This window comes from Ursus maritimus, unplaced genomic scaffold, assembly GCF_017311325.1.
Source record: "Ursus maritimus isolate PB19 unplaced genomic scaffold, ASM1731132v1 scaffold_3, whole genome shotgun sequence".
Lineage (NCBI taxonomy): Eukaryota > Metazoa > Chordata > Mammalia > Carnivora > Ursidae > Ursus > Ursus maritimus.
This window is the reverse complement of record NW_024425563.1, coordinates 59,068,720-59,095,870: the sequence shown is the minus strand read 5'-3', so window position 1 is coordinate 59,095,870 and position 27,151 is coordinate 59,068,720. Positions and strand designations below refer to the sequence as shown.

The window sequence follows — 27,151 nt, the reverse complement described above, 5'->3', positions numbered from 1 at the left end:
AAGATGGAGAAAGGCAGCAAGTGATTTACCAGGAGTCACACTCCAGCAGGGGAGTCACGACGATGGCCCGGGGTCTTCACAGGTTGAGATCCATGGTGGGCAGTAACTGTGGGGCCAGACTACTTGTGTTTTAATTTCTACCCCGCCATTTTCAACTGTGTGAGTCAGGCAAACTATTTGACCTTTATCTGCTTCAGTTGTGTTGTCCTTAAAGGGAAACTAATCATAGGGTTTTTATGAAAATTAAATGTGTCAATACAGGTCAAGTGTCTCAAACCGTACATGACACAAACTAAAGCTTACTACATGTTAGATATTATTACTACCATTAATCCTTCTGGGTTTAAAACATGCAGTAAGGCCGAAACCTCCTTTCTCCCTGAAAAGAATCCAAAAAATGCAGAGTCCTTGTGGAAGGTGTCTGGTGTTTCACTGTTTTTCATTTATTATCTTGTGAACAAGCTGACGAAAACTGACTTTTCACTAAAGACAATACTGCCACTACCCCCACCACCATCATCATGCATCACAACCACCATCACCACCACCATCACCAGCATCACTGATAGCACCTCCACCAGTTCATCCCTACCACCAGCGGCACCATACATCACCAGCGCCTTGGCACATCACCACCACCACCGCTACCATCACTTGTAGCAAAGTAACAACACCTTCAACATCGGTGTGATATAAACGTGAACTCAGAAGTGTCATTGGGAGCGTGAAGAGTAACAGACAAGATGCAGGTGTCTACATGCTGGTGAAGGGAGAACAGGGATTCTTTAAAGGGTATTTGGAACCAAGTACAAAGATGGCAGAAAGCAGAGGAAGTAGCCAATCAACAGAGATTTTTTAAACAAGTCTGTTTTCATTATTATTAGAGAATTAACAGGTTCACAAACTTGGGGTTCAAAGTGGCTAAAAAGAACATACCAGGAATAAACAAAAGGTGGTATTTATCTGCTGTACACAAAGAGGAAGCCAATAACTTTAGACTAAAACCACTGGAAAGGTATAATTAAAACTTCCCTTTTATATGCTAAGCTGTACTGTTCCGAATCTGTAGCTAAATTTGTTTCAACTAGTGGTTAAGAGAAGGGGCCTTAATCAAAGAGTCCTGGGTTTGAGTTCCATTTCTGCTACATATCTGACCTTTAGTAAGTTATGTTTTCTCCATCTGAAAAATGATGAGATCCATTATTTAATGTTTATGTAAATATTTAATAAATACTAATATAATCTTGTATGTCAACTCTATCTCAACTAAAAAAAACCTTACATGTAACAGCAGCACTTAGCACAAGGCTCATACCAGTCTAAGACTAAGACCTCCCCTCTCACTCCCTAATTGGTTGTCCTCCCAATCTTAACTACGGAGTAAATGCATCATCATTCACATGTCAGAGCTAACCTGGATTCATCGCTTTCTCTCAGCCCCAAAGGAACTCAACAGCAAATTATTTTTGTTCCATTTCAGAATAGAGCACAGATCTATCCACTTTCCTGTCACTATCCATGCCCAAGCCCAGACTGCTCTGATAGACTCTGTCCCAGGGGCTACTCATTATAATCGATTCTCCACAAAGCAGTCAAGGTGAACTTTTAACATTTTAATCAGATGATTCACTATATAAATGGAAACTGGAATTTTGGGGGGTCTAAATGTCTGACTTAAATAATATCTCATTCTGGAGAATGCAATGATCGGGGGAGTTTTCTACAGAGAGGGATGCTCTCAGATGCCCAAGTGGAGGTAAAAGAACAGATGGGTAATAATTCAGGGACATTTATGTCTGAAGGCCTCATAAATAATTTTCTCATAAGGTGTTCTGAAACAAGTATAAGAAAGATATTTAAAAATTTATATTCATTTGTTTAGTTCCAGAGTTTATAATTGATCTATGGTATCTAAAAGCTGTACCTAGACTAACACAAACGTTCAAAAGTTAAATCATTGCCAAGGGCATATAATGCCCCAAACCTGAATGCGATAGCTCTGTCACATCAATAATGAAAAAAAAAAGGTCCTCGGTGATAGATCAAAAGCTTAGGTATTGTGGTTTAGTTATGGGAGTATGTGATTAGTTAGTTATAGAAGTACATGACACCTGGAAAGCAAAAATGAAGTGACATAGCCTTTCAACTCTGTACTCACTGTGCATGGGGTCTGCATCCATGGTTCCCCATCAATCTGCATTGGCAGAGACTTGCTAGTCCTGGGGGAAAATATTTCATTTTAAGTATAACACTGAAATACTTTACACAACAGACTATATGTAAAATATAAGATGATAAGACCAGGGAATGCAAATATGGTAAAAGCTGGCTCTAAATTGATCTCTTCTGAAAGGGACTTCAATTCTTGACTATGAATGAGTATCCTGAAAGGTACCCTCATCACAGGAATATTAAGAGCTTCCTGGTAAATGTGATGATATGAAAAAATTATGGATGCCAAAAGAAAAATGAAGGGTTTATGGTTTTTTTTTAAATTATTTTTATTTTTATTTATTTTTTTTTAGGGGGGGTTATGTTTAATGATATAATCAGAATTCCTATAGCCAAAAGAGCCTCCCTTGTTTTCATGAAAACCTATATTGCAAACCTGAAGGAAAGGTGTTCGGTGTCTCAGATTTTCCAGGAGCAACATTTTCACACAAATAATACCAATTATATCTGTGCTATAATCCAAAGCTTTACCATAGGGTCAAAGTAGGATTTTTTTTCCCTAAAGGTAAAATTCTGGAGAAGTGTTTCTTAAAAAAGGTTTACATTTAATACATATAAAATCTTACTTTATAATAAGTTGATAATTTAATTTTATAGAAACAATGGTGTACTTTAGTCCATGAAAGAATTTAAGTTAATGGTGCCTCAACAGTGTTTTCATTGGGCAACATACCCAGTAGATCCTTCCACGCTTCAGCAAACTAAACCATGTGGGAACCATTTGGGAGGGGATGAGGTTTGTATGTTAGAATTGTATCCATGGTCTGAACAAGAGAACATCAAATTTCAATAAACCTGGTAAGTAACAGCTAACCAAAACTTTGTAAAATCTGCCAGTTTCCATTTCATGGAAATGTATCAGTATTAGTTACTGATAATTTTTTTTTTAAAGATTTTATTTATTTGACAGAGATAGAGACAGCCAGCGAGAGAGGGAACACAAGCAGGGGGAGTGGGAGAGGAAGAAGCAGGCTCATAGCGGAGGAGCCTGATGTGGGGCTCGATCCCAGAACTCCGGGATCACGCCCTGAGCCGAAGGCAGATGCTTAACCGCTGTGCCACCCAGGCGCCCCTAGTTACTGATAATTTGAGGCACAAATAAGACAAATATTGTTATCAGAGTCCTGCATACTTTCAATTCGGTTGTACTTATCCCATGTCAACCCCCTTTGTCAATTATACAGAAACAACTACCTGATGACCACAGAGGAACACTGCGCCAGCCGCCGCCCAGCACTTTTCAGTCCCGTGTAGATTTGTCCCATCTCCATGGCTCCTTCCAAGCCAACCACCTCCAGCAGCTGATCACTCAGATCTGAAAGAGAACAGAAGCCTCGTCAGTTCCAGTGGAGATCCATATGTGCACAATTTAATGCCACTAGTTATTATGAAGATGAAAAACGAAAGTTACTTGACCAAGAAAGCTTGCCTTGGATTCTGAAAGTAATGAAAAGATGGCCTACGTCTAAAGCTCTCAGTTTAACTAAACCTCGAGGTGCTGTGGGAAAAGATCTGCTGTCAGCTTGATCTAAAACAAAATGGGAAGAATGAATTCGGAGCCAAATAATGCCAAAAAATATACCAGTAGTTTTTAACATCAATAAACTTAATGTTATTCCACACGTATAGATGGAACGTTTATACATTTGGCAGCATACACACATTTCAACACTATAAATAAAGTATGAGGATATGCTGTCAAACATGATTTTGTTAAACTACTCGAACAAAAGACCCTAGAGCTCATGGAATTAAAGTTTCTCATTTTAAAGATAAGAAGATTGAGTCTCTAAATCATCAGGTGACTTGTCCATAGTCATAGGTAGCTTTGTGCAGAAGTTAAAGAAACAGTATTCGTTTCTTGAGATGTTTTTCTGATGATAAGAAATATGCTACTAAAATACTACTTGGGAGCCACCTAGAAAATCAGCACAGTGCAATTATTTTTTCTAACAGAGGACAGTAGAAAGAGGCTAATAATAATAGCTCTTGCTTGATGAATGTTTACTGGACTAATCACTTTATCACCTCATTTGCCTCCCTTTAAAACCAATTGAAGGTAAATAGGATTATTCCCTTTACAGAGAGAACACTAGAGAAGTTAACTAATGTATTTGTATTAACATACCTAGGAAGTCACAGAGCCAAATTTCAAACCCAATGACTTCAACACATAACCACTATATTTGATAAATCAACCATATAAGAAAAAGAGACTTAAAAATTATATAAATGCTTCTTGTCTAGAGAAAGAGGCTGGATTGTGTGAGCTTCAAGGTCCCTTCCCAACCTGAAGACTTCTGCTCAGCCAGAAGCAAAGGTTGCCCTCACATGAGAGGAATCCCACAGAGCCCAGCCCTGACACACAGCCTCCACACAGCATACCTGTTTATCTTAGAGTGCCCGGACCCTTGAGAGGGAGGCAAAATTCTAGGTGCATATATATGGCCCTTTTATATTTTAGTATTCTCATGTATTTATTTTCAAATGCAAATAAACAGTTTAATATTAATTTAGTAGCAGAAAAAGCTGGAGATTTTAGTGTGGAGTGGGAGGGCATGATGATTTTACAAGATAATAACATAATAGCTGGTCATAGCTGAAGCTGGACTTGCAGAAAATCAAGCAAGTGTGTTTTGTCTGGACTCCATTTTGTATGGAAAACCCTCATTCCCCACTAATGAATCCATTTCAGCACAGAGCCCACAAACGTAGATGATGCATTTTTAGTGTAGTTGAAGTGTATGGCCAATAAGCACTCTGAACTCTCAAAATTTGTTAGGCTCATGATCCTTGGCGACTATAAGCCCTTAAAACAGAAAGTGTGACCAAGCCACTGTATTTTTTAGAATGAGCTGATAAAAAAAAAAAAAATTTAAACTTGAAGCTACAGCTGCAGCATGAGATTTCTCCACGTCAACACAACAATCTAGCTACGAAATCAAATGATTTTTTTTTTGAAGATTTTATTTATTTATTCGACAGAGATAGAGACAGCCAGTGAGAGAGGGAACACAAGCAGGGGGAGTGGGAGAGGAAGAAGCAGGCTCATAGCGGAGGAGCCTGATGTGGGGCTCGATCCCATAACGCTGGGATCACGCCCTGAGCCGAAGGCAGACGCTTAACCACTGTGCCACCCAGGCGCCCCTACGAAATCAAATGTTAACAAGTCACAATAACTTAGAGCATTCACCTTGCTGTTCTAAACCCTATTTAAACTTATTTCTCATGAAACTTATTCTGTGTTTCTAGTTTAAATTTATGTTGCCAAGAACAGATGGACAAGGAATGGAAACATATTCTTTCAGCTGTAGCCCGCACTAAAATGTACTTGGCTCTATAGTCTGGGTGTTAATATACGCATTTCTTAGATATATGTCAACCAGAAAACTACACTGTGGCAAGCACTAAAACCCCAGATGTGTGTCTGGTGATATTTATAAAACAACAACAACAACAACAACAACATTGAAGTTCATATAAAGTATTACATATTTTGCGACTGCCTCATTCCTAAATAGGGGAAATTCTGTGCTACTCTTGTAATGATCAGGTTGATGGGAACTATTCTACAAGAAATAAAACACTTTCTCTTGACAGTTAATCTGTGAGCCCTAACTTTTCCATGAATCACAGGGATTGTCTATACCCACACCATATTGCTGCTGTCTACCACCCTCCTTCTGATTTTTTTTCTTTCTTTTAATTTGTCTTTGTTTTTCTCCCTGCAAAAAATGCCCTGAATATCAGTCTCTACCATTAATAATCAGTAATGAAGATATTTCTTACAGATTTAGAAGAGAGGCTTTCAAATTTTCATGTTCTTGATAACAAAAAGAACTGCCCAGAAATAGTGGAATGTTTACTAACTCCAGTAAAGGTAAATTAGTACCATATTCTTTTAATTAGGTGTTCAGGAAAAAAAATTAAAAAGAAACCCTAAATTTGTGCAGCACAAATTTACTTCCATAACACTTCCACATTTTTAAATATAATAGTCTGCACTGTCTGTGTAAAACTGATGCTTCTTACATATTGCCTTTGAGAGCCGGATCTTGATTGATTTCAGACAAAGATAGTTTCCATCTATATAATTTCAAATTTCGTTTCTATATGTAGTATCATCTAAAAACATCAAAGACTTCCTCACTTCATATTCTAGCTAAAATTATTTTACATGCAGGTCCCATTGGGATGTCATAACCAATGCCATGAACCTGCTTAATTGGTTTGCTACCTGCCTACAATTTCATACATAAGAATTGGAGTGGCAAACTACAGCCCATGGACCAAGTCTGGCTGGCTGCTTGTTTTTGTATGGGTTGCTAGTTAAGAATGGTTTTTACACATTTACAAAGTGGAAAGAATTTAAAAATAATAAACTGTGACATCGGAAGATTATATGAAATTAAAATCGAGTGTTCATAGTTTAGTTCATAGTAGCACAGCCACATTCTTTTTTTTTTTTTAAAGATTTTATTTCAGAGAGAGAGAGAAAGAGAGAGAGAGCGTGCGCGCGTACACACACAAGCTGGGTGGGGGAGGGGCAGGGAGAGAAGTAGACTCCCCAGTTGCGCAGGGAACCCAATGCGGGGCTTAATCCCAGGACCCTAGGCTCATGACCTGAGCCGAATGCAGCCGCTTAACCGACTGAGCCACCCAGGTGCCCCCACACTCTTTCATTTAGGTTTTGTCTGTCTGCTTTCATACTGCAATGGCAGAGTGGCTGCAACAGAGACCATGTAGCCCATAGAGCTTAAGATATACACTATCTGGACATTTAGAGAAAAGTGCCAACCTCTGCTTAAGAGAAACAATTAATTAGGCCATTGAAATTTTCACGTTGGTACTGTCACTATAAATGCAAAATGGCATCACAGGACCTGAAAGGCATAACGTCCTTCCTTCTCAGTGTACGTATCCCCGAGTAAAAATTGTCAGCCACAGAATCTCACCACCTTTGTGTACTGTGAGGTTCCTCATCAACAATTTGTTGTTAATCATGAAGTACTGAAGTTTCCAACTTTATTATAAAAGAAACGAGCAGCTTACTGGTCAACGTTATATGCAGTCATTGCAGCCAGACTGGACTTTTTGAATGTGGGGGGAGAAAGGAGAGTAATACACAGGAATGCACAAATTGCAACCCGACCTGTAGATCCAGGTCAGAATTAGCTCCACGGGAGAGGCATCCATTGAGTACTGAGACCTCCTGACATCCTGGTGTTTGGAAGGGCGCATCTATCCTGAGGAAGAGATTGCTTCAGTTCGGGGGAAAAATGGTACATTTCTGAAAGAGTTAACATGTCTTTCCAAATGGCTCTATGTGGGTAATAGAGGCAAGAGAATCTGCCAAATTTGATATTTTCATATTTAAAATAGAAAGTTCAGAAGAGGAACTTCAGAGGGAAGAAACTTAATGAAATAATCAAAAGTGAGTCATATTAGGGCAACATTCTTAACGCAGGGTCAGTGACTCTTCAACAGTATTTCAAGATAATTGGTGTCCTTCATTACCCTATATATTTTATTTTTATGAATTTTAAAACATGCTTTGTATAGTCATTAGATTTCACCACACTACAACACAAAGATGATAAGAAACACTACTTTGAAGTTTAATTTGCCTTTGACTTTATAGTTTTCTGACCATCGTTAGTGCTGTATCATTTGGTTACACGGGCAATCAGGGGGTATGATTATAAAATCTGAAAGTCAAGAGTAAGGTATAGATTCGAGAACACAAGAGCAGCACAACTAATAAGTGGGTAATATTTATTCACAGCTCAGTCTCTTCATTTTTGACAGTTATGCCCTGATAATATGTCTCATTATGTAATTGTTTCAGATTGCCATATGTGAAGGAACAGAAGAGGGTGCATTACAAACACAGACTGAATGTGAGTTGTAGCATTTTAGCATTTCGTAGAATATAATGTGTACTGAAGTGAGGGAAAGAGGGGCAGGGCAGACTCCTTTGTGCACGGTGTCCAGCCACATGCCGTAACGTGGTGGGAGGCCATGTCCTGGCTTCACTCACTGACTCAGCAGGGACATTTTGTAATCACCATAAACTGCTAATTATATCAACATCTATTAAGTCCTTATTTGGCCAGGGCGAGTCCAGGATATCTGTGGAGTTGCACCTTCTGAGCGTAAGTAGATCGCATGCCTTCTAGTGATGCTTCATTTATCTAGCATCTATGGGAGACATGCCTGCAGATCCAGAAGACACTTTTAAAAAGCTAGGTGTATATGAAATTCGTCCACCTAAGTGAATCCTTTGAGGATTTTTCCTTAACGTGTCCATCTATTGTCCCATTGATTATTTAGATGGCTCCTCACATGCATACATGGCTGTTTTCCCTGACCTCCATAAATTACAAAATGCAAATAAGAAAAGGGAGTGATTAGAGAGAACGAAAACAACAGTTTATAGATATGGACTTCGTCTCAGAGCACAAGCATGTAAGCATTAAAGAACACATTCAGCACCTAAGGTGGTACACCACGTAATTAGCGGTCTACCAAGGAAACGGGGAGAGGTGATATATATACTCTGTGCCCACTATGGGCAGGCTCTCTGCTCAGGACTTTACAGGCTTTTTTTTCATTTAAGACTTCCAACAATCCTTAGAAGCTGATATTATTCTCTTCATTTTATTGATGAGAAAACTATGTTACTTGTCCAAGTCTTCACAACTCTGGCTTTTGAACTGGGTATACTTGACTCCAAATTCCATGTTACTGTACATGCTGACAGTAATAGTAAGAACAAACCATAAAATGTTACCAGTGATGAAACAGAAAAAAAAAAACAAACAAACAAGCAAATGGTACCATCAATAATCCTACCAGTAAATCATTTCAGATATGGTCACTAAATTAAAATACAGTATAAAACTCTCATTCACAATGACTATTCCAGGTCATGTGTAAATTATACTCTGAAGAATCTTGTAAGAAGGCTATGAAATGCAATATGCTTTTTGGAACAATTTCCATCCAAAATGGTTAAAATGAAAAAAAACTTAGAAAATTATAGCCTGTGGGGCGCCTGGGTGGCACAGCGGTTAAGCGTCTGCCTTCGGCTCAGGGCGTGATCCCGGCGTTACGGGATCGAGCCCCGCATCAGGCTCCTCCGCTGGGAGCCTGCTTCTTCCTCTCCCACTCCCCCTGCTTGTGTTCCCTCTCTCACTGGCTGTCTCTATCTCTGTCGAATAAATAAATAAAATCTTTAAAAAAAAATTATAGCCTGGTACATAAATGGATTAACTAGAGTTTTGGAAAATCTAGCAGTATGAAATACTCCATTTCCTTTAAAAACTCAGAAAAGTAAGGGGTTAGGGTACACATACAGAAATTATATATATGTATATATAGTAGACTCACAAGCCCGCTTTTAAAAATGACTTTTAAAGAATGGATTTGATCATCTCTTTTAAAGCCATCTGGTTTTTGAAAACAACCAGCCAGAGCTGACTATAACTTTATGGATTTTCATTCTAAAATTCTGAACTTCTCTAAATGGATCCAAAAAAAGTAAAGATCAGAAATCACAGTGTGGCACATTGTCAACAACCTCCCTTACTGGGACCAAAGTGATCAGGGCCTGCAAATCACTATCACATGGCATACTTGAAAAGTGATCTTCACCCCGGGGCACACAACCCAAGAAACTGTAGGCATTTCATTCACAAGGTCCATAGAGAATCAGCTTAAAGACTTCCCATAGCAATCTACTGCTGCAACTGACAATGTGTATGACGAGTAAATGTAAGCAGAGAGTTTGGGAGCACAAGCTAGCAGTGATTCTGAATGCTTCTGCTTCTGGGTTCTTGAGTCAGCTTGTTCTTGTCAAGCTTTGTGGAGGGACTGAAGGCTGCTGCTTGTTTTCTGTGTGAATGAGCCATTGGTGCATGTAGGGATATTTTCACAGCACCATGCCTCTGCTGCCCTCTTCCATAAACCAAGCTACTTCACGTGTCTCCTCATATTAGCACCATCACTAAACAACAAAGCAAGTGCTCATGAATGATGGCAGACGTCGGCAAATTCTGAATAGCTTCTGGAGGGGCATCCTGTGCCCCAACAGTGATTCCTGCTAAAAGAGTGAAGTCACCAGGGAGATGACCAACTGCTGTTCTAAGAATTAAACAGCTCCACAATTAAAAAAGAAACCACCCCAATTCAAATTCAATTTATTAGAAGGCAGTGCCAATATGATTTTACATATGACTCTGTAGTCTTTACACTCAATTTCCAGAAGCACTATGAAAATGCTATTTTCTTGATGTATATTATAAAATATAATGGCATGTTTCACTGTCTCTTATTTTAGTTTCAATGAATTACGAACAACACTTGTGAAAAACAATAAAATTTTAAGAACGTGGTAATGCATTTGACCTCACTTATAAACCTAATGCTGAAAATTAAAATGACAAAATATAGTAATGAGGCATAGTTATTTGCTGTATAACAGAGCTGCTTTTTATGTCTAGTTTATCCTGGTTACATATAAATACTGTACTCTTAACAAGAGATTGAAAGATTCCATTATATTGGGTTACTGTGCTCCTTCTGACCATTGCATTAAACCCTGCTGGTCAGACATAAATCTTACTCTCCTGGCAGTACGTCTTCAGAAAAGAGGTTACACATGAGTAAATAAAATTAAATCTCAGCAACCTTCATTTGGAACTTTTTGGTATTGGTAAAATATAGGATTATCTCCTGAAATCTGGTGTGCTGCCAGAAAATCCCTGAAAACCTGCTGGCTTCAGGGCTCTGCGCAACAGGAATGCCACAGTCGCTGGTTAGAACAGCGTGTGTGTTGAAGGAGTTTTGCTGTTATGCGGGACTGAGGACCCCCTCTCAACTGAGACAGGAACTCTCATGGTCTCAAGTTCTAACAACACACTTAATATGATCATTGCTTCACCACTTAAAGACAAGCCATTCTTGACTCATCGGTGCCTCTAGTAAAGAATGATTTGAATCAGAGAAGATTCTGCTTAATTAGTTTTTTCATTTTTTTAAGCTTATAAGAGACTGTAGACAGATGGACCATCATATCTAAGAGGCTACCTGTTGGCAAGTCAGTACAGCTTAGTGTATACCTAGATTCTTCTATTTTTATTTTCTTCTGCTTTATAAGATAATCTCTTTTTCTTTCTTCTGCCTTATAAGATAATCTTATTTTATAATTTCATGGCTACAGAAAAATAATGATATTATGTCTTGGATTACTAAATTGAATTAATGTTGACCTAAGTAGTTTTATTTGGAAGGGATTTTAAAATTAACCTCATTCATAAATACTTGTAAGAAATACAATATCTTTTGTCATGTCAATTACAAAGTTAGCAAAGAAATCCTTTCAACACATGAAATCACTTAGAAGAGAGAATTTGCAATCAACTACTGTATAGGAGAGTTTCAGTATCTATTCACCTCATGATGCTTATTAATCATGTACTGACAAGTTTCCAAAGAGCTTGAATTTAAAAAAAAATAAAGAATAAGCCCTTGTATATGGACACGTTGAGGGATTCAGATAAGTACAAAAGGTCTCTGTGAGAAAGTTTTCCTTTACATTTTAAGAAGCATGTCATTTTATCTTTGTAAAAGAACTGCACTGATATTAATCCAACTTCTAGAAAATACAGCAACATTCATGACTAATAGTTATGTGAAAACTAGAAATGGAACATTCAATGTACCTTTGCCCCTAACAACGCTTGAGTACACAGGAGAAGTTCAAATGCAAACTTTCAGATTTTCAACACCGAAAAACTAAGGACTTTATCTCCCCTTTCAAGGAGTTGCTTTTGTGGGCAGGGAAAGCCAAAACCTCTTTTACGATCCAAACTTTGTCAATATAATTCATTCTTTTCCTACCTCTTCTTATAAGAGATATATTCTTTTTAAAATAGTTTAAAACACTTTTGCATTTATACTCTCGGTACAAAGAAAAATTATTCTATTTAGTTGTATTCTTTTAAAAGTTATTTGTTTAAAAGGGCTTCACTGTATTGGTCTTGTAGCCCTTCATACTAGAGAACAAAAGCAGTTCTATGAAAGAAGTCTAAACTTGGACAAACCGTAAAAAAAAACCAAAGTTCCTCTCTGTTTTTATCAAATTTGATTGCTGCAGCTGTTCCCAGTTTCTGTATTTTAAAAATAGCCTTATTCAGTGCCTTGTTGGCTAAAGGCCAGAGTGCCATTAGAACATGCTGTACGGAAAACCTCTACTCAGTTACAGATACAGAAATATATTTAAGATCAGTGGGGGTCATCTGCAGCAAACACTTGTAAAGGAAAATAGAATTTTAATGTGTTTAGACTGATCGCCACTTTTGCCACATAGTTTAAAGCTCCTGTGCAGAATCTTCCTATTAACTTATTTTTATTTTAATTTCAGTCAGGTAAAAATGCAGAAAGAGTATCAAGTTCACTGGAAAAATATTATGAGGAAGGTCTTGTTTCTCAAATAGTAGGACAGCTGAGATACACATTTCAAAGAAGGTTACCTGTTGTTTCTGTTCAACAATTCACAGGTATGCACTGATCCAGTGGAAAGGTATGTTTTACTGAGCAAAGGCTATGAATGGAATCACAACTTCTCTCTGAGGTAGGCCACCTAATCGAGGTCACCGGGTATGAAACGAACCAATGTGCCCAAGGGGAAGGAGTCTAGGAACTCATTCCGGACTGATAAATTTATATCTTTAGGCTCCAAGTGCACGGTGATAGGGTCAAAGAACTGAATTACTAGTAGAGTTTCAGAGCCCAACTCTCCATCTATTCGATTCTTGCCCTTTTCTTCAAGAAATAATTGAAACTAGCATTTAGGACTAAACAGAGTCATAAAGAATGCTAATTTGAGTTGTAAGTAAAAAGAATCTGTTTTGCATGGATTATCAACAAAAAAGAAGAGATTTTTGAAGCCAGGAAAAGAGAACAGTAAGAAAGAATTAGAAAGCAGGGGTCTGGGGAGAACATAGATGAGACGAGAAGATTTCATTAGGGAAACGTACATCACTGTCAAGAAGTGCAACACCTGAGATTTTACCTTTCTTGCAATCTAACATGTTAGCCTTCCACAGTTTTGGGCGGGCTGGTACAAGACAGAAATCTCTGGAGTCAGAGAACCAAGACTTCATTACCTACATTTATGTCCGTCTTCTGAACTCTAATTTCCACAGGGTGAAGCATAGAGAAACTGGAATCGAAGGGTCATAGAGAAACTAGGTCAGCATTCTGCACGCTTCTTGGGACAGGATTAGGCTCACTGTGAACCACCATGGGCAGAAATACGACAGACACAGCCTGTTCTTATTTCCACAAGGAATGGGGATGAAGAGAAGAAGCTCAGGTGTTCTAGGGGCAAGACACAGTAGAACCAAACTTCAGTGGGCCTGACATGGTAAGAAGAACAAAGCTGCACTGTAACTGGACCAGTGGCAGCCCACAGTAATAACATTCTTTATTAGGCTATTAAATTAATATAATCATTTTACTATGCCATTGCTTTATGATTTCCGAAATAAAAGTAGTAGTGATGACACAGTATACAGTATCTTAGAACGCTGGATCGCAATATTACCAAAAAAGATATTTGCTGCTTACCCCATCCTTCTTATAATCTCAAAATAACACAAATAAAAATGTCAAAACAAAAAAGAAAAGAAAAATATTAAAATCAGACTCGGCATAAGTCTGGAGCTTCTGGAGGACAACTTGCTACCGCACGGGAGGAACCATTCTGGTTCGTAAATTGTTTGAGGACTTGGATTCAGGCATTTCCAAACAGTCATGGATTTTTCCATTACTTGTGCAAATATATCCACTTTGTATCTTTTAAATATCACTTTGAATTTAAAACTATAAAATAAAGACAGACTAGTTTTGTTTAGCCAGTTGAATTGGGTTTCTCTCCCTTGTGAATGACACCTGAGTGACATGACTTCTAGTTCTAACTACTGCCACATTCATTGTCCTCAATATACTTTGGTAGTGTCATTCTCCTTCACTGTCACCTGTAATTGATTTGTACTCCCTAAAGAGCAAGAACCTTGGCATTTAGCTACTCATAATCTTAACTTTATTTCCAATACTCTTTCATGCACATTCTCAGACCTTGTCCAAACTACTATTTTCTGTTCCCTTCAGCAGGCTTGATTGCCCCTGCTCTGCTGCCCTCAAGTATGGAAGCTTTTCGTCCTCTCCTATTTAAACTCTGTCAGTCCTTTAAGGCTCAGTTAATAACATCTCTTCTGTACTGCTTTCTCTTATGCCATCAACCCACCACTAAATGTTACAAAAACACAGTATCATTATGACCCTTTTGACACTCAATTTACACAGGGAGGCAATGATCACAGTATCAAAGATTTACAAAGTGTAGCTCCCAGAGTGTAAGACCTGGCAGTTAAAAAATGACACATATCACTTTGCACTTTGGTCGTCTCATTGTCCAGTGGTCTACATGAGACTCCTTACTGTTGAGCTTGATCATTATCAGTATCTTAGTCCAAGTAAGGTTTTTCCACCACACCACTCACAAAAGTAGTCCCCATTTGACACAGCTATTATGAATTTCCAATTATCTCATTTTGTTTCATCACGATTAGGGATTTTGGCAAGAATTTTTATTTTCCTGGCTTAAATTTGATCTCCATATTTATTTTGTTATATCATACATATTGTTTCATAATATTACCTAGCTTCCATTTGTTCATTTATTCATTTACTTCACACAACACAGTTACATGGAGCTCAGCAGATCAATATATGCCAGGTAGTATGGAAGGTAAGTGAGATGGGTATGAATGAACTTACAGTTCTTATCTCAAGGAGAATATCATCCTTAAGAGAACTGACCCGCAAAAAAATGTACTGTAGTATTATTCATGCTACAATAGACATATTCAAAACATAAACTGTGAAAAATGGGGTGTTTATGGATGGTGACTGGGGTGGGGAAAGTAAGTAGTAAGAGTTTAGGGAAAGTCTTTCTGGAATTGATGATATTGAAGGTCAATTTTAGTTATCTGATGTTGGGGTGAGTGAAGCTCTCCCAAAATGAGAAACGTGTATGAAAATAAGACGATGTTTAAATCACATATGTCCAGTGAATTAAAAAATCTCAATTTTTCTGGCTTATAAATAGCAAGGGGAAGGATTGTGAGAAATGAAATGAGGACTCGGTCATGAAGGGCCTAATAACCCTTGTTAGGTTGCTGAATTCTCCTTGTAGTTGACTGGGGGCCAGTTAAGATTACTAAGTAGAGAAGTGATTAGACTGCATTTTAAAAGAACATCTAGGGAGTCATGTGGAATATGGATTGTAAGGAAATGAGGTTAAGAAGCTAGGTGATCGCTTTGAGAGAAGCACTGAAATAATCCGGGTGAGAGATGACAAGGAGTTAGGTAAGGCTGAGGCCATGTGTTGAAGAGGGAAAGTTGTTTATGAGGCAGAATCGGCAATACCAGGACCTGAGGTGGGGAATGTCAGAAGGTATGATGATGTCTAGATTCAGGCTTGTGAGACGAGTCAATGACAATGCCACCAATCAATATGGGGAAAACGGGGGGGGGGGTTGAATTGGGGGAGGACAAATGGGGAAGGAGAAAATATGATGAGTCTGATTTAGGATGTGCTATTATCATCAGCTCCGTGGGACATTCACATAGCTCTCTGAAACTCTACAGAGAGGACTGCTTAGGGAAAACATGTCTGTATATATGAACACTATTTTCAAATTCACTTAAAATCTTTTAAAGGGTAAGAATCATATACCGTGTCACTTCATAGTCTGTTGTTGGTTTGTTTTTTAGATCTCCAAATGTACAATCTGGCATAGAACAGACAATCAATAAGCAAACCTTGAATTAGTAATAATGTACTGTATTAAGTAGACTTGAAGCTTTCCTGATAGGCTTCTTTAAGTGTTGCCAAAGGATAGACTCACCTTTGAATTTGTTTTACAATGAGTACTAGCTGGAGAAAAAAAAAATGGCTCATGACTTCAGAGACAATTTCTTGAAGTGACAAATGTATTCCTTTTGATTAAAGGTAAACATTGACAGATTATCTTTTATAGGGAATGATTTCTTATATTACTCTGGCTCTATTTAGTTTCCCTGCCTTTTTTTTTTTCATGACTTACTATACTCAGTACTTAAGAACTGTGCTTAAGCCGTTGTTAGATGTTTTATTTTTTTAAACTTGCAACCAAAAGCATTTCTTATTGATATAATTTTACAGACAAGGAAAAGAAGTCAGAGAAGATAAATTATTTGTCCACAGTTATTCAGTGAGTGTCTACAGTTCTGCTCATGATATCACAATCCTTCCCTGCCTCTCAAAGATACCAATGGAAGATTCTTTGGACAACCGCCATTAATTAATAATATCTCATCAAGGTAAATCTTAAAGGCAAAACTGTTGTTATCTAGCTGTTCTGTCTGTTGGAAACTCCTTTGTCATTATTAATTATTCTCTATTCTCACCCTGATTCAAGAATGTTGATAATTTCATTTTTACTGGTTGCTGTAAAAATGGTATCAATTTGCCTCATTCTTTGTTATCTGTAACAACAGCATAAAGAAGTTAGGATTACATCTGTAACAATAAAGCATTATGTAACTACCTACTAAGTGTTTTATTTTCAAGTATTTCCAAAAATAATTACAATTTGATACCATTTTAATATTTAAAAATTCTTTAAATCAGATATTCCTGATTATTTAACATGTATTGCAGGTTACTTATTGTCATAAGATGCTAATCAGACCATCACATTGTTAGTTGTTAGAAGTATTTTACGAATTTGGAATTCTATTAAATTGATGATTTATTTTTTCCAGATAAGTCACCATACAAGAGGCACTTACTTATTACACGTTTTTCAGCATATGTTGCAAGTTTATTTTAATGCTGAAGAGGCACATTATGATCAAAGCAGAATTCTGCCCAATTTAAACTGTTCCAAGCTATTTTCATACATTCACTCATGTAATACTGTAAAATTTACATTAAAATGAACGCTCCTCTACAATTAAGTGATTCAGTCAACATTAAAAAAAAAGGTGCAAATGTGTGCAACGTGAAAAAAAAATCAACAGATGTGCGAATAATCTCTGCTTGGGGATTAGTATCAAAAAGAACAGTAGCCCCCCAAAAAAGTTCCAACATTTATTCTTTCTACACTCTGAAGTTTTTCTGCATCCATGTTGAAGGACATACACACAAAAAAAATCATAAAATTTTCCCCTATGATGATCATTGGATTAGTCGTTAACAAATTGGAGTGAGGAACAAATAATAACCTGCAAAATCAACAAAAGCTATTAGAGATGGATATATATTTTTTGATTTTGCCTCATTTTTATGCTCCTCTCTCCTGATAATGGATGCATTTCAAAAGTAGCAATGATTCATCCACATTCAGAGAAAGTTCGTATGTATATGCCAGAATATTTAGCATTAAAGCATTTAAATAGGAATTAGTCACCTAGGATACAGTAACCAAAAGAAAAGCTTGTCATCTTAGAGGATCTGGCCAATGTATACCACATAACTGTAGGTTGACAATTCACATTCTAGTGAATTGATTGGCATCTCCCTAAGAGCATGTCCTTCGCATTCACATATATTGGGGCCCTGGCAAATATCATGAGGCTAGAGGAAATGTGAACAGATTTCGTTCTAAGGGATAAATGAGATAAAAGTGCTTCATAAAGCCTCATTTATGTTTCCAGGAGGTATACTGTAGTGACCATTGGAAGAATGTCCAGTCTTCATCTACTTCAGTAGGTGTGGGACAAATAATAACTTCATGTGTCAACTGACAATCTGAAATATATAGACAACTTGAAGGTTCTCATCAAATAACACTGAAAAAAGTTACTAAAGCGTCATCCTTATTCTCTCCTCCCCCTTGGAAATGCTGGATGTTTACCCTCCATCATTTTAACTGAGCTCCCTAGTTCCATCTATTTGCGGGGAAAAAAAAAAAAACAAAACAAAACCAAAAAACTGGATATTGCACTAACTGACAAGGATATTCCTAAATAGGAGGAAAATGAGTTGATGGAATTGTACTTAAAAATATTGTCCGTTAATGTTTTTAAACTAATTAACATTTACAGAAATCACTGATATACATCATATTAAATCACATACTTTAAAACAAGGACAGTGACCTTGTTCACAAATTTCAACACGTAGGTGAAATTGTAACACATGGAAATGTGTATACTGAGGCTTAATATACGCATCCATGTTCAACTCTGACATGACCCAAAGTTTCAACTGTTCCGATTTACTGCAGCTCTTCTACACAGTTCTGCAAGTAGCATTGGTGAACTGAACCTTCTAAGTGTGCCTGTGTGTGTGTCTATCTAGACAAATATGAATGAGGACAATGATTAGCCAGCGGTCTTTGGTTAAGTCACTGACCATACTTCAATCCATTACATAAGACTGACTTTCCACATAGATTTTAAATTGGGAAATATAAAACTGCTGAGAAAATACAGGGCTTATGATTCGGTGAGGAGTTAACATGACTTACATTGTTTCATAAAAATCTTCATTGGCTCTTTGTCCATGAGAACAAAAGGTTCAGTTCTTAGTCAACTGGCTAAAAGGAAGTTCAGAATGTCTCTGGAACATTATGAAACAGTTAAGACCAATGTTATACCATTAGGATAGCGATTATTTTCTGTACGAAAAAAGGATGCTAATAGTTAGGGTCATGGGTATGGGAAGGGAACATATGCTCAGGTGGATTAAGTCAAGGAGAAAAAGAAATACATTACTATGAATTGTTACTTTTTATCGCTAGTAGTTATGCACATGCAATTCTTTGAAATTGGGGAATTTTTATTTGGAAAAACTTTAAGCACTTGAATAAGTTTTTATCATATGTGTATATGTGTGTGCATATCCACAACATTAGGTATTCCACTAAAATATAATTTTAATTTCCTGCTAATCAACTTAATTCTGCCTCCACGTTCCCATTACTCTATCTTATCAGTAAATTCTATCTCAGATATTTTAAAGGCCAATTTCCTCGCTGAAGTTTGTAAAATAGCCAGGAAAATTTGAAAACAGCCTCTCATTCTTAGTGTGCTACACTGCCACTACTATTCTTATTATATAAGCTGGCCTTCTGATGCCATGCACCTGTGGGACTGAGGGAAACTTGCTGAGACTTGTCCTAGGGCTGCCGCCAGCTCTTCCAAGGAGATGGAAGATAGCTTCACAGCTCTTCCATTTGAGGATGTCATACCATCTCCTTGGGACTCTTCTAGAGAGTCACTTGTGGTTCCACACTGTTCTTGGGACTCACCACAGTAACCCTTTCCCCTGCCTGCCCAGCTGAATCTCTCTTCTCTTTCTTGACCCCTAAAATCTTTCTTCTTTTTTGGAATCTCATGTCATCTCTTCAGGGAACAAAAGTCATCAATTGTTGTCTAGATAGCTGAATCTGGTCCACAGAATTGTTTGATTTATACCATACTGTGTTATAAAATTTTAAGTTGTTGCTTTCTTTAATCTGTCAAATTTTTCTTTTTTTTAAAACAACTTTACTGAGTTACACTTGACATACAAAATGCTATGTATATTTAATATATAGAATTTGACGAGTTTGGAGATAAGTATATACCCATGGAACTATCACCACAATATACTCCATAAACATATCTATCACTTCCAAAAGCTTCCTCCTTTTTTTTTTTTTTTTTTTTGCAATAATAATAGCAACGTGTCAGCAACAACCTAAAGAATGAGTCTCAGCCAGGTCAACAGGTAGGTTGGTGGTTTCAGGCAAGAGAATAGTATGGGAAAAGGAACAGTGAAAAGTGAGATAAATCCTGATGCTTAAAATGACCTAGAAATCGTTCGATTTGGCTGCAGCACAGAATTTCATGGGGTATGAAGGAAAGGGCAGGCAGGATCAAAGAGTAAGCAGGTGCACGAATACATAATTTTATAAACCATGTTGAAGAGTTTGAATTTAGGTGACGGGCTGTTGGCTCCCCACTGAAATATTCTATGCAGTAGAGAACATAATCAGATATTTGGTGTTGAGAAATTTTATGATCTTTCCAAAATCTAGTTTCTTTATCCATAAAATGAAAAGAATGTCATATATTCTGTTTGCCTCATTGGGTTATTGCAAAGATCAAATAATATGATATATGCTAAAGCTGGGCAAAGTCTAAGATATAAGTAAGCCTTATATTGAATGAAATTTCATTAATGTTTCCACTGTATTTGTAGGAAGGGAGTGAAGAGGATCTCTGATAAATTTTATTATGTAGAACAACAGTAATAAAGTACAATGTATATAAGTTACTAGCAAATATTCAATTAAGAGAAAGACAGATATGATACAGATAACATGAATATTGGGGTAAAAATGAGATGGAGGCTATAGATGTTGCAAGTAACTTTTAATTAACCTTTTCTCTTATTATATTGTTTCTCTTATTAGGTTTTGAAGACATTTGTCCTTTGTTTTGTTTTATTAGGAGTGGGATTTTTTTTTTTAGATTTAAAAAAAAATTCCAGTTAGTTGACATACAGTGCAATATTAGTTTCTATTGTACAATATAGTGATTCAACACTTCCGCACATCACCTGGTGCTCATCAAAGCAAGTGCACTCCTCAATCCCCATCCCCTATTTCCCCCATCTGCCCCCCACCTCCCCTTTGGTAACCAGTTTGTTCTCTATAGTTGAGTCTGTTTTTTGGTTGCCTCTCTCTCTTTTTTCCCCCTTCGCTCATTTGTTTCGGTTCTTAAGTTCCACGTATGAAGGAAATCATATGGTATTTGTCTTTCTCTGACCGACTTATTTTGCTTAGCATAATACTCTCCAGCTCTATCTACGTCCTTGCAAATTCTGCCCAATACTTTTTAAGCAACCTCCCTATGCTTCATGAATATAAATTCTGCTTCAGTAGAAGACAGAAGCTCACTCCCTCTGCTTCCTTTGGGGTCAGCATGTGAACTATCAGAATGTGATCCATCAGGGGCGCCTGGGTGGCACAGCGGTTAAGCGCCTGCCTTCGGATCAGGGCATCATCCGGCGTTATGGGATTAAGCCCCACATCAGGCTCCTCTGCTGGGAGCCTGCTCTTCCTCTCCCACTCCCCCTGCTTGTGTTCCCTCTCTCGCTGGCTGTCTCTATCTCTGTCAAATAAATAAATAAAATCTTAAAAAAAAAAAAAAAGAATGTGATCCATCAGTGTCTGATGCATCAGTATGTGACCCATTAGACTGTGATCCATGGGCACGTGACCTATGCTTTGCCAATCAGGTGCACCCATGTGAGACTTCAGTTTGGAAATCAGTGGCTTGAAGGAGAAGGTGCTAGGAAGAAATGATCCTGGCCAGGATGGCATGGAGGTATTCTGTTCTCTGAAGGAGTAGTGTCAGAAGTTCCAGGGGTGGTATCCCGTCTCTAATATCTCTATGTTAAAGTGTTACACTCCAGCACAGAAGCAGTGACAGTGAAGTTCCCTATGGTTAAGTCAGGTGATTACTTTGTGTGTGGTTTCTGGCTGAGTGGCTTTTAAGCCTGATTCTCTGTTCCCTGAAGAGACCCTGGGGCTACTGATATTATATACATTTCTTTTTCTTACACAAGCAAGGCATGATTCTGTTGTTTGCAAGTAGAAACTCTGGCTGATGCCTGTGTCAGAATAAAACTATGATATTTATCTTGAAACGGCAAACTTTTTAGTTCCACTCCCTTATTGTACTTGGGAACTAGGCCACGAACACAGTGGCAGTGAGGGCATACATGTGGAACAAAAGGAAGAAATGGATTCCAATGCTATATCCTCAAAGTAAAATAGGTTTTTAAAAAAATTATCAACCTCAAAACTTAGTATGACTTATAACACAATTTCTCATGTGACCCTTGAATACTTGTACAACATTTTGTAAAGCTCTACTCTATTCTTCTCCGTAAAGTTTTGTAGTGATTAAATATGCAAGCTTTATAATAGAAGTCTGCGTCCAGATTGTTACTCCTTAAGTTGCTAATAGTGTGATCTTGAAAAAATATTTAATCTTTGCAAGCACCTGTCCCTTTGCCTATAAAATGAAATAAAAATACCTAGTGAGAATATTTTCAACATTCTTAGCACTGTGCTTGGTACAGGACAGGCACTCGATAGTTTCTTGCTAACGTCATAAATAATAATGACATTATGTTGAACGAGAAAAGTATTCTAGGGATGGAACAGGAATAGTGAGTACTGGTGTTCTGGATTCTTGAACTGTGATGCAAGTTCAGTATTAGAACTCCTTAAAAACTTTAAGAGAACATAGACTAGTCTAAAATAAAGTAGTATATTCTATCTAACCCTCACATTTTCAGTAGGAGGCAGGAATAATTAATGGGAGCTCAAGTTCTATTTCAAATAGCTCTCACCCATTTTTTGGATGCCAGGGATTGCTAGACAGCCCCAACTTCTCCCTCTTTATAAATTTTCTCCTTTCCTCTTCTTCCTAAGTTATGGATTAATAGTTCTTTGTGCCTGTGTGTACGCAAATGCTAGTATTTCTGTACTGAACACAAGAGTTCAAAATGAAGGGGCGCCTGGGTGGCTCAGATGGTTAAGCATCTGCCTCCGGCTCAGGTCATGATCACAGGGTCCTGGGATTGAGCCCCACAACGGGCTCCCTGCTCAGCAGAGAGCCTGCTTCTCCTTCTGCCTCTACTGCTCCCTCTACTTGTGTTCTCTTGCTCTCTCCTCAAGTAAATAAATAAAATCTTAAAAAAAAAAAAAAACAGTTCTCAAAATGAAGAGTTCAAATAGTTGCAATAATTTTAGAAAATCTTAGGAAACTGGTTTTTATTTGTTTCTTTCTTCATTTTTCTGCATTCTAGCCTTATGCATTTAATATTGGAATACAGGAGTAGTAGGTAGTCTCAGCAGCTAGCTACATTCTCTACGTACTCACTGAATTCACTGCTAATGTTTGCTCAGTCCTATCCTAGTGCTCCAAGAATTGTCAGAAATAAACAAAAGGACATTCAGAGCCATCTGGATATGGCTAGTTTTTATTTTTTTCATTCACCTCTTTGCTTCTTCATTCTTTCTTTTGTATTCTCTTCCTCTTTCTGCTCAGTCCCTTGATTAGCTGGCTTTTTAGTAGCCTATATATTCTACACAACAGATTACTAAATTACCAGAGTAATTCTGATATAACGACACGTTCTCTTTTCCCTGTGGGGCACGTTTGTAACTCTCAAACAGAATGCAACTGTGGCTATATGCAGAGTGGAAAACAAGCAGGACATGAGTATAAACCTGGGAAACTATTACTACTGATGAAAAAAAAAAACTTTAAAAACCATCACCACTCATCAATTTTTAAAATGCAGCTCATGTTTAAACATTTATTTGTTTCAAATGAATAATGAAAGTCAGTTCCATCTCCCCCAAACCAAAATTAAGTAGCACTGAAATTCCTTTTCATAGAGTGATATATTTCAAAATTAGGTATTTGGAAAGATACAGACATGGCTTGCAACTATAAAAACAAGATCAAAACATTTTGATGCCCTTTCCCCACTTCAGTAGGACAGCAACTACACAAGGCTATTCTCTAGAGTAATGATCTTCCCTCCCTCCAAAGGTTTTTTTTTATCCCATATTCAGGAGGTCATATCCAGTGTTCAGCTGCACAAAGCTCCACTCCTATTAATTTAAAATGGGGGTTTCAGAGGTTCACATACAGGAAAACCTGCTTCTTAAGAGGTAAGCGCTATCAAAATACCATTTGAAGAAAAAATGAGACTATAGCTTTGAGAAAAACAATCTATTTATATAATCTATCTTCTTCACTAATAAGAAATAAAGAAAAGCTTAAAACAGAAGTTAATAATGTATCATTCGCTTAAACAAAGCTCAGTTTATCTCCATGTTTTAGTAACATTGTTCTGTTTTGTGTTTCTTTCTGAATCTGGTATTATTTTTATCATCATTATCATCATCATTCTGTTAAGCTATCTGACAGATACAAAAGGTTATTCACCCTACGACGATCTCACTTAAAAAAATGTTGCACATTCATCGAAAAGAATGAAAGAAATTTGGTTGAAGATGCAGGTGCACTAATAAATGGGTGGTCTTTGGATTACAGTATTTATGTGTACTATGGAAAAGCTGAACAGAAACCTAAATGTTACACATACAAAGTGGTACAACAAGAACATCTGTGTTGGGGGGATTGAACTGGCATGGCTAACACCTCCAGTGCCAGGTGCAAAGGAAATTTCAATACAGCTTGAGTAATCTTGACTGCTAGCATCTGCCTGCATTAGATTATCTCCTATGTTCCCAGTCCATCACTATCCATTAGAGTACTTATATGATACATCTGGTGGTGCAATGGCCAAGCAAGAAGTAGCTATGCCTCCATTACTGGGGGCAAATGCCCGACTCTTTAACTCAACATAAAGGCAGACAGGAATTCTTTTCAGGTCCAAGGGCAGCCAGCCAATTCTACAAGACTGATTAGCAGACAGCACTCCAAAAAGATGGCTGCTCTGTCTTTTCGGTATTAGCTAGACACATATCCATGTGCACAATGTGGAGAAGGATAATTCTTCAGTTTAAAATTATGCTTTAAGTATTATTGCCAGGAAAATAACAGAGATTTAATGTGTTGCAAGAATCTTTACAGAGTTTTAATGTGACTTGGCTCAATTCGAAGTCCCAACATACATGTGATTTTCAGAATCAGTGTGCTAGGGTAAGGATTAAGGATGATGGAGATTCTCCATCCAGTAGTCTTCACGACATGAAGCTTCACATAACCAACAAACCATTCAACATAAGGATTATGCCTCTTTCTTCAAATCTGCAAATCACCCTCACCTTCAATATATGCCCATGCCACCTACTGCAGAGAAAGTAGAAGTCAGCAGATGGGCTGGACTTCAACATTCTACCATCTTAGAGCATACACAAATCAGCACCTACCCTATTCCCTTTGCTTCTGCTTCCCGCTAGAACAGATTTATGGGTCTTTATCTTTATAAAGCAAGCCCATCTCCTGATTTATATCCTCACCTTTTTCTGATTTTCTTTATGCATTTTTCCTCTCCACTGGATCCTTCCCATCTGAATTTTAAGCTGCTCAGTATTCTTTCCTTAGAAGAAAACCTCTGGATGGCCTATTCCCCTACAATGGTCACCTTCACCGCCAATCTCCTCTTTCTCACCCAAACATCTTCTCAAATTTCTTACCTTGCTCCCCTTCTACTCACCACCCATACCATTAAATTCTGGCTACTTTCCTCAATATTTCATTAACATTCACCATTTATTTCATGAGATGTCCCTTCATGCTGCTAAAATCATTATCCTATTAGCTATTTTAGCAGCATTTGCCCTGTGTGACCACTACGTCTTCATGCAGTCTCTCTCCTTAGCCTCTGCTTTTGTGATACTCACTCCTATGTTTTGTTTGGTTTCACTTATTCCTACATCCCTAGTTATTCTAGGTCTTTTTTTAATCTCCTCCTTTTCTCTATTTAACAATTAAAGGATGGAATGCCATAGGGCTCTGTCTTGGGTCCTCTTTTCACACACTCTACCTTAAGAAATTCTAATTCACCTACATGGCTTCAGTTACCACCATTTTGCCCCTGACATACACATTTTAGTCTCCAGTCTTCTAAAATTCAGGCCCTAACAACAAACTATTCATCCAGCAACTGAATTTGGATGACTCATAAGTACTTCAAATCCAACACTTCTGAAGTTCACTCCACATTTCCACTCTTCCCAAAATACCTATTCATTTTCTAAAGTTCTCAATCCTTCCAAATTTCAATAGCATCCATTCAATTGATTAAGCCAGATAACCTAAGTCACCTTAACATTTTTCTTTCTCCTTTCCCAAATCTATCAATACCCAAGAATTTCCAATTAACTTTTGGAAATTAAATAAGTTATACACGAATATGTACTTTAAACAAAATGGCAACTTTCACCATAGCTCCCAATCCTTGTCTGTCGCTTTTTTTTCTCTAACCAGAGGTAAAATTAATTATGAATTTGGTGTGTATTCACCCAAATATCTTGTCTATTCTTATATGTACTCACATATAATTGAACTCACGAGTTCAATTTCAAATATATAGATCGGTTTTTATGTCAGTTTTTACAAACAAACAAAACATACATACATACTCTGTAATCTGGCTTATTCAGACAAAAACATGTCCTGGGGAGCTATTTTTGTATATACAGATTTATTTCATTCTAATTAATGCCCCAAATGCCACAGTATGAACATTCTACTATTAGACTTTCTTCTGTTTAAAGTCAGGCTTTCTCTTTTTTCCTATTACAATGGTGCAATGAATATTTTTATACAGAGCTTCTTCTATGAGTGTTTCTCAAGGTTGAAGAATACAGTTTTAAAAGACACTGCCAGATTATACTCCCAAGTTGTACTGGAAGACTAATTCTTACTAATTTGTCACACTTTTGTACATCTATCCTTTTTCTGCATGATCTTTTCAAAGATGAATAGTGAAGAGTCTTGAAAAATAACATGTCTCCTTCTGGAGCAAAAGAGGGACATTTATTCTACATATGACACTGTTTCCTCCAAGCTCAGTAAAGTTCTCCAGCAATACAATCCATTGCACTGGCCCTCTTCGTGTTGTCCTGTGGGAACTGGAGTTTGGGGAACCAGTGCAAAAAGGCTGATATTCTGGTTACTGCTATTGTTATGAGTAACAAACTATACTTCATCTCTAACTCAGGATTCATGTGTCTTCTGCCAGCATTCATGAAACTGTGGCACTGGCCATACAGTTTATATTCTCACCATAAGCGGATAGAGAATATAATATTTCTCA

The 27,151-nt window shown here is 37.5% G+C and overlaps 1 protein-coding gene across 7 annotated transcripts in view; it reads right to left on the bottom strand.

Annotated features, from left to right (window-relative positions):
* DGKB (diacylglycerol kinase beta) overlaps positions 1-27,151 on the bottom strand; it is a 604,621-nt gene that overhangs the window by 28,426 nt on the left and 549,044 nt on the right. For all 7 annotated transcript variants that reach the window (XM_040644224.1, XM_040644226.1, XM_040644228.1 and 4 more), the window contains 2 exons: positions 3,427-3,547; positions 2,159-2,219 (listed from right to left, as the gene is read on the bottom strand). In XM_040644224.1, coding sequence (XP_040500158.1) covers positions 2,159-2,219; positions 3,427-3,547 — 182 coding nt within the window. The remainder of the gene's footprint in view (positions 1-2,158; positions 2,220-3,426; positions 3,548-27,151) is intronic.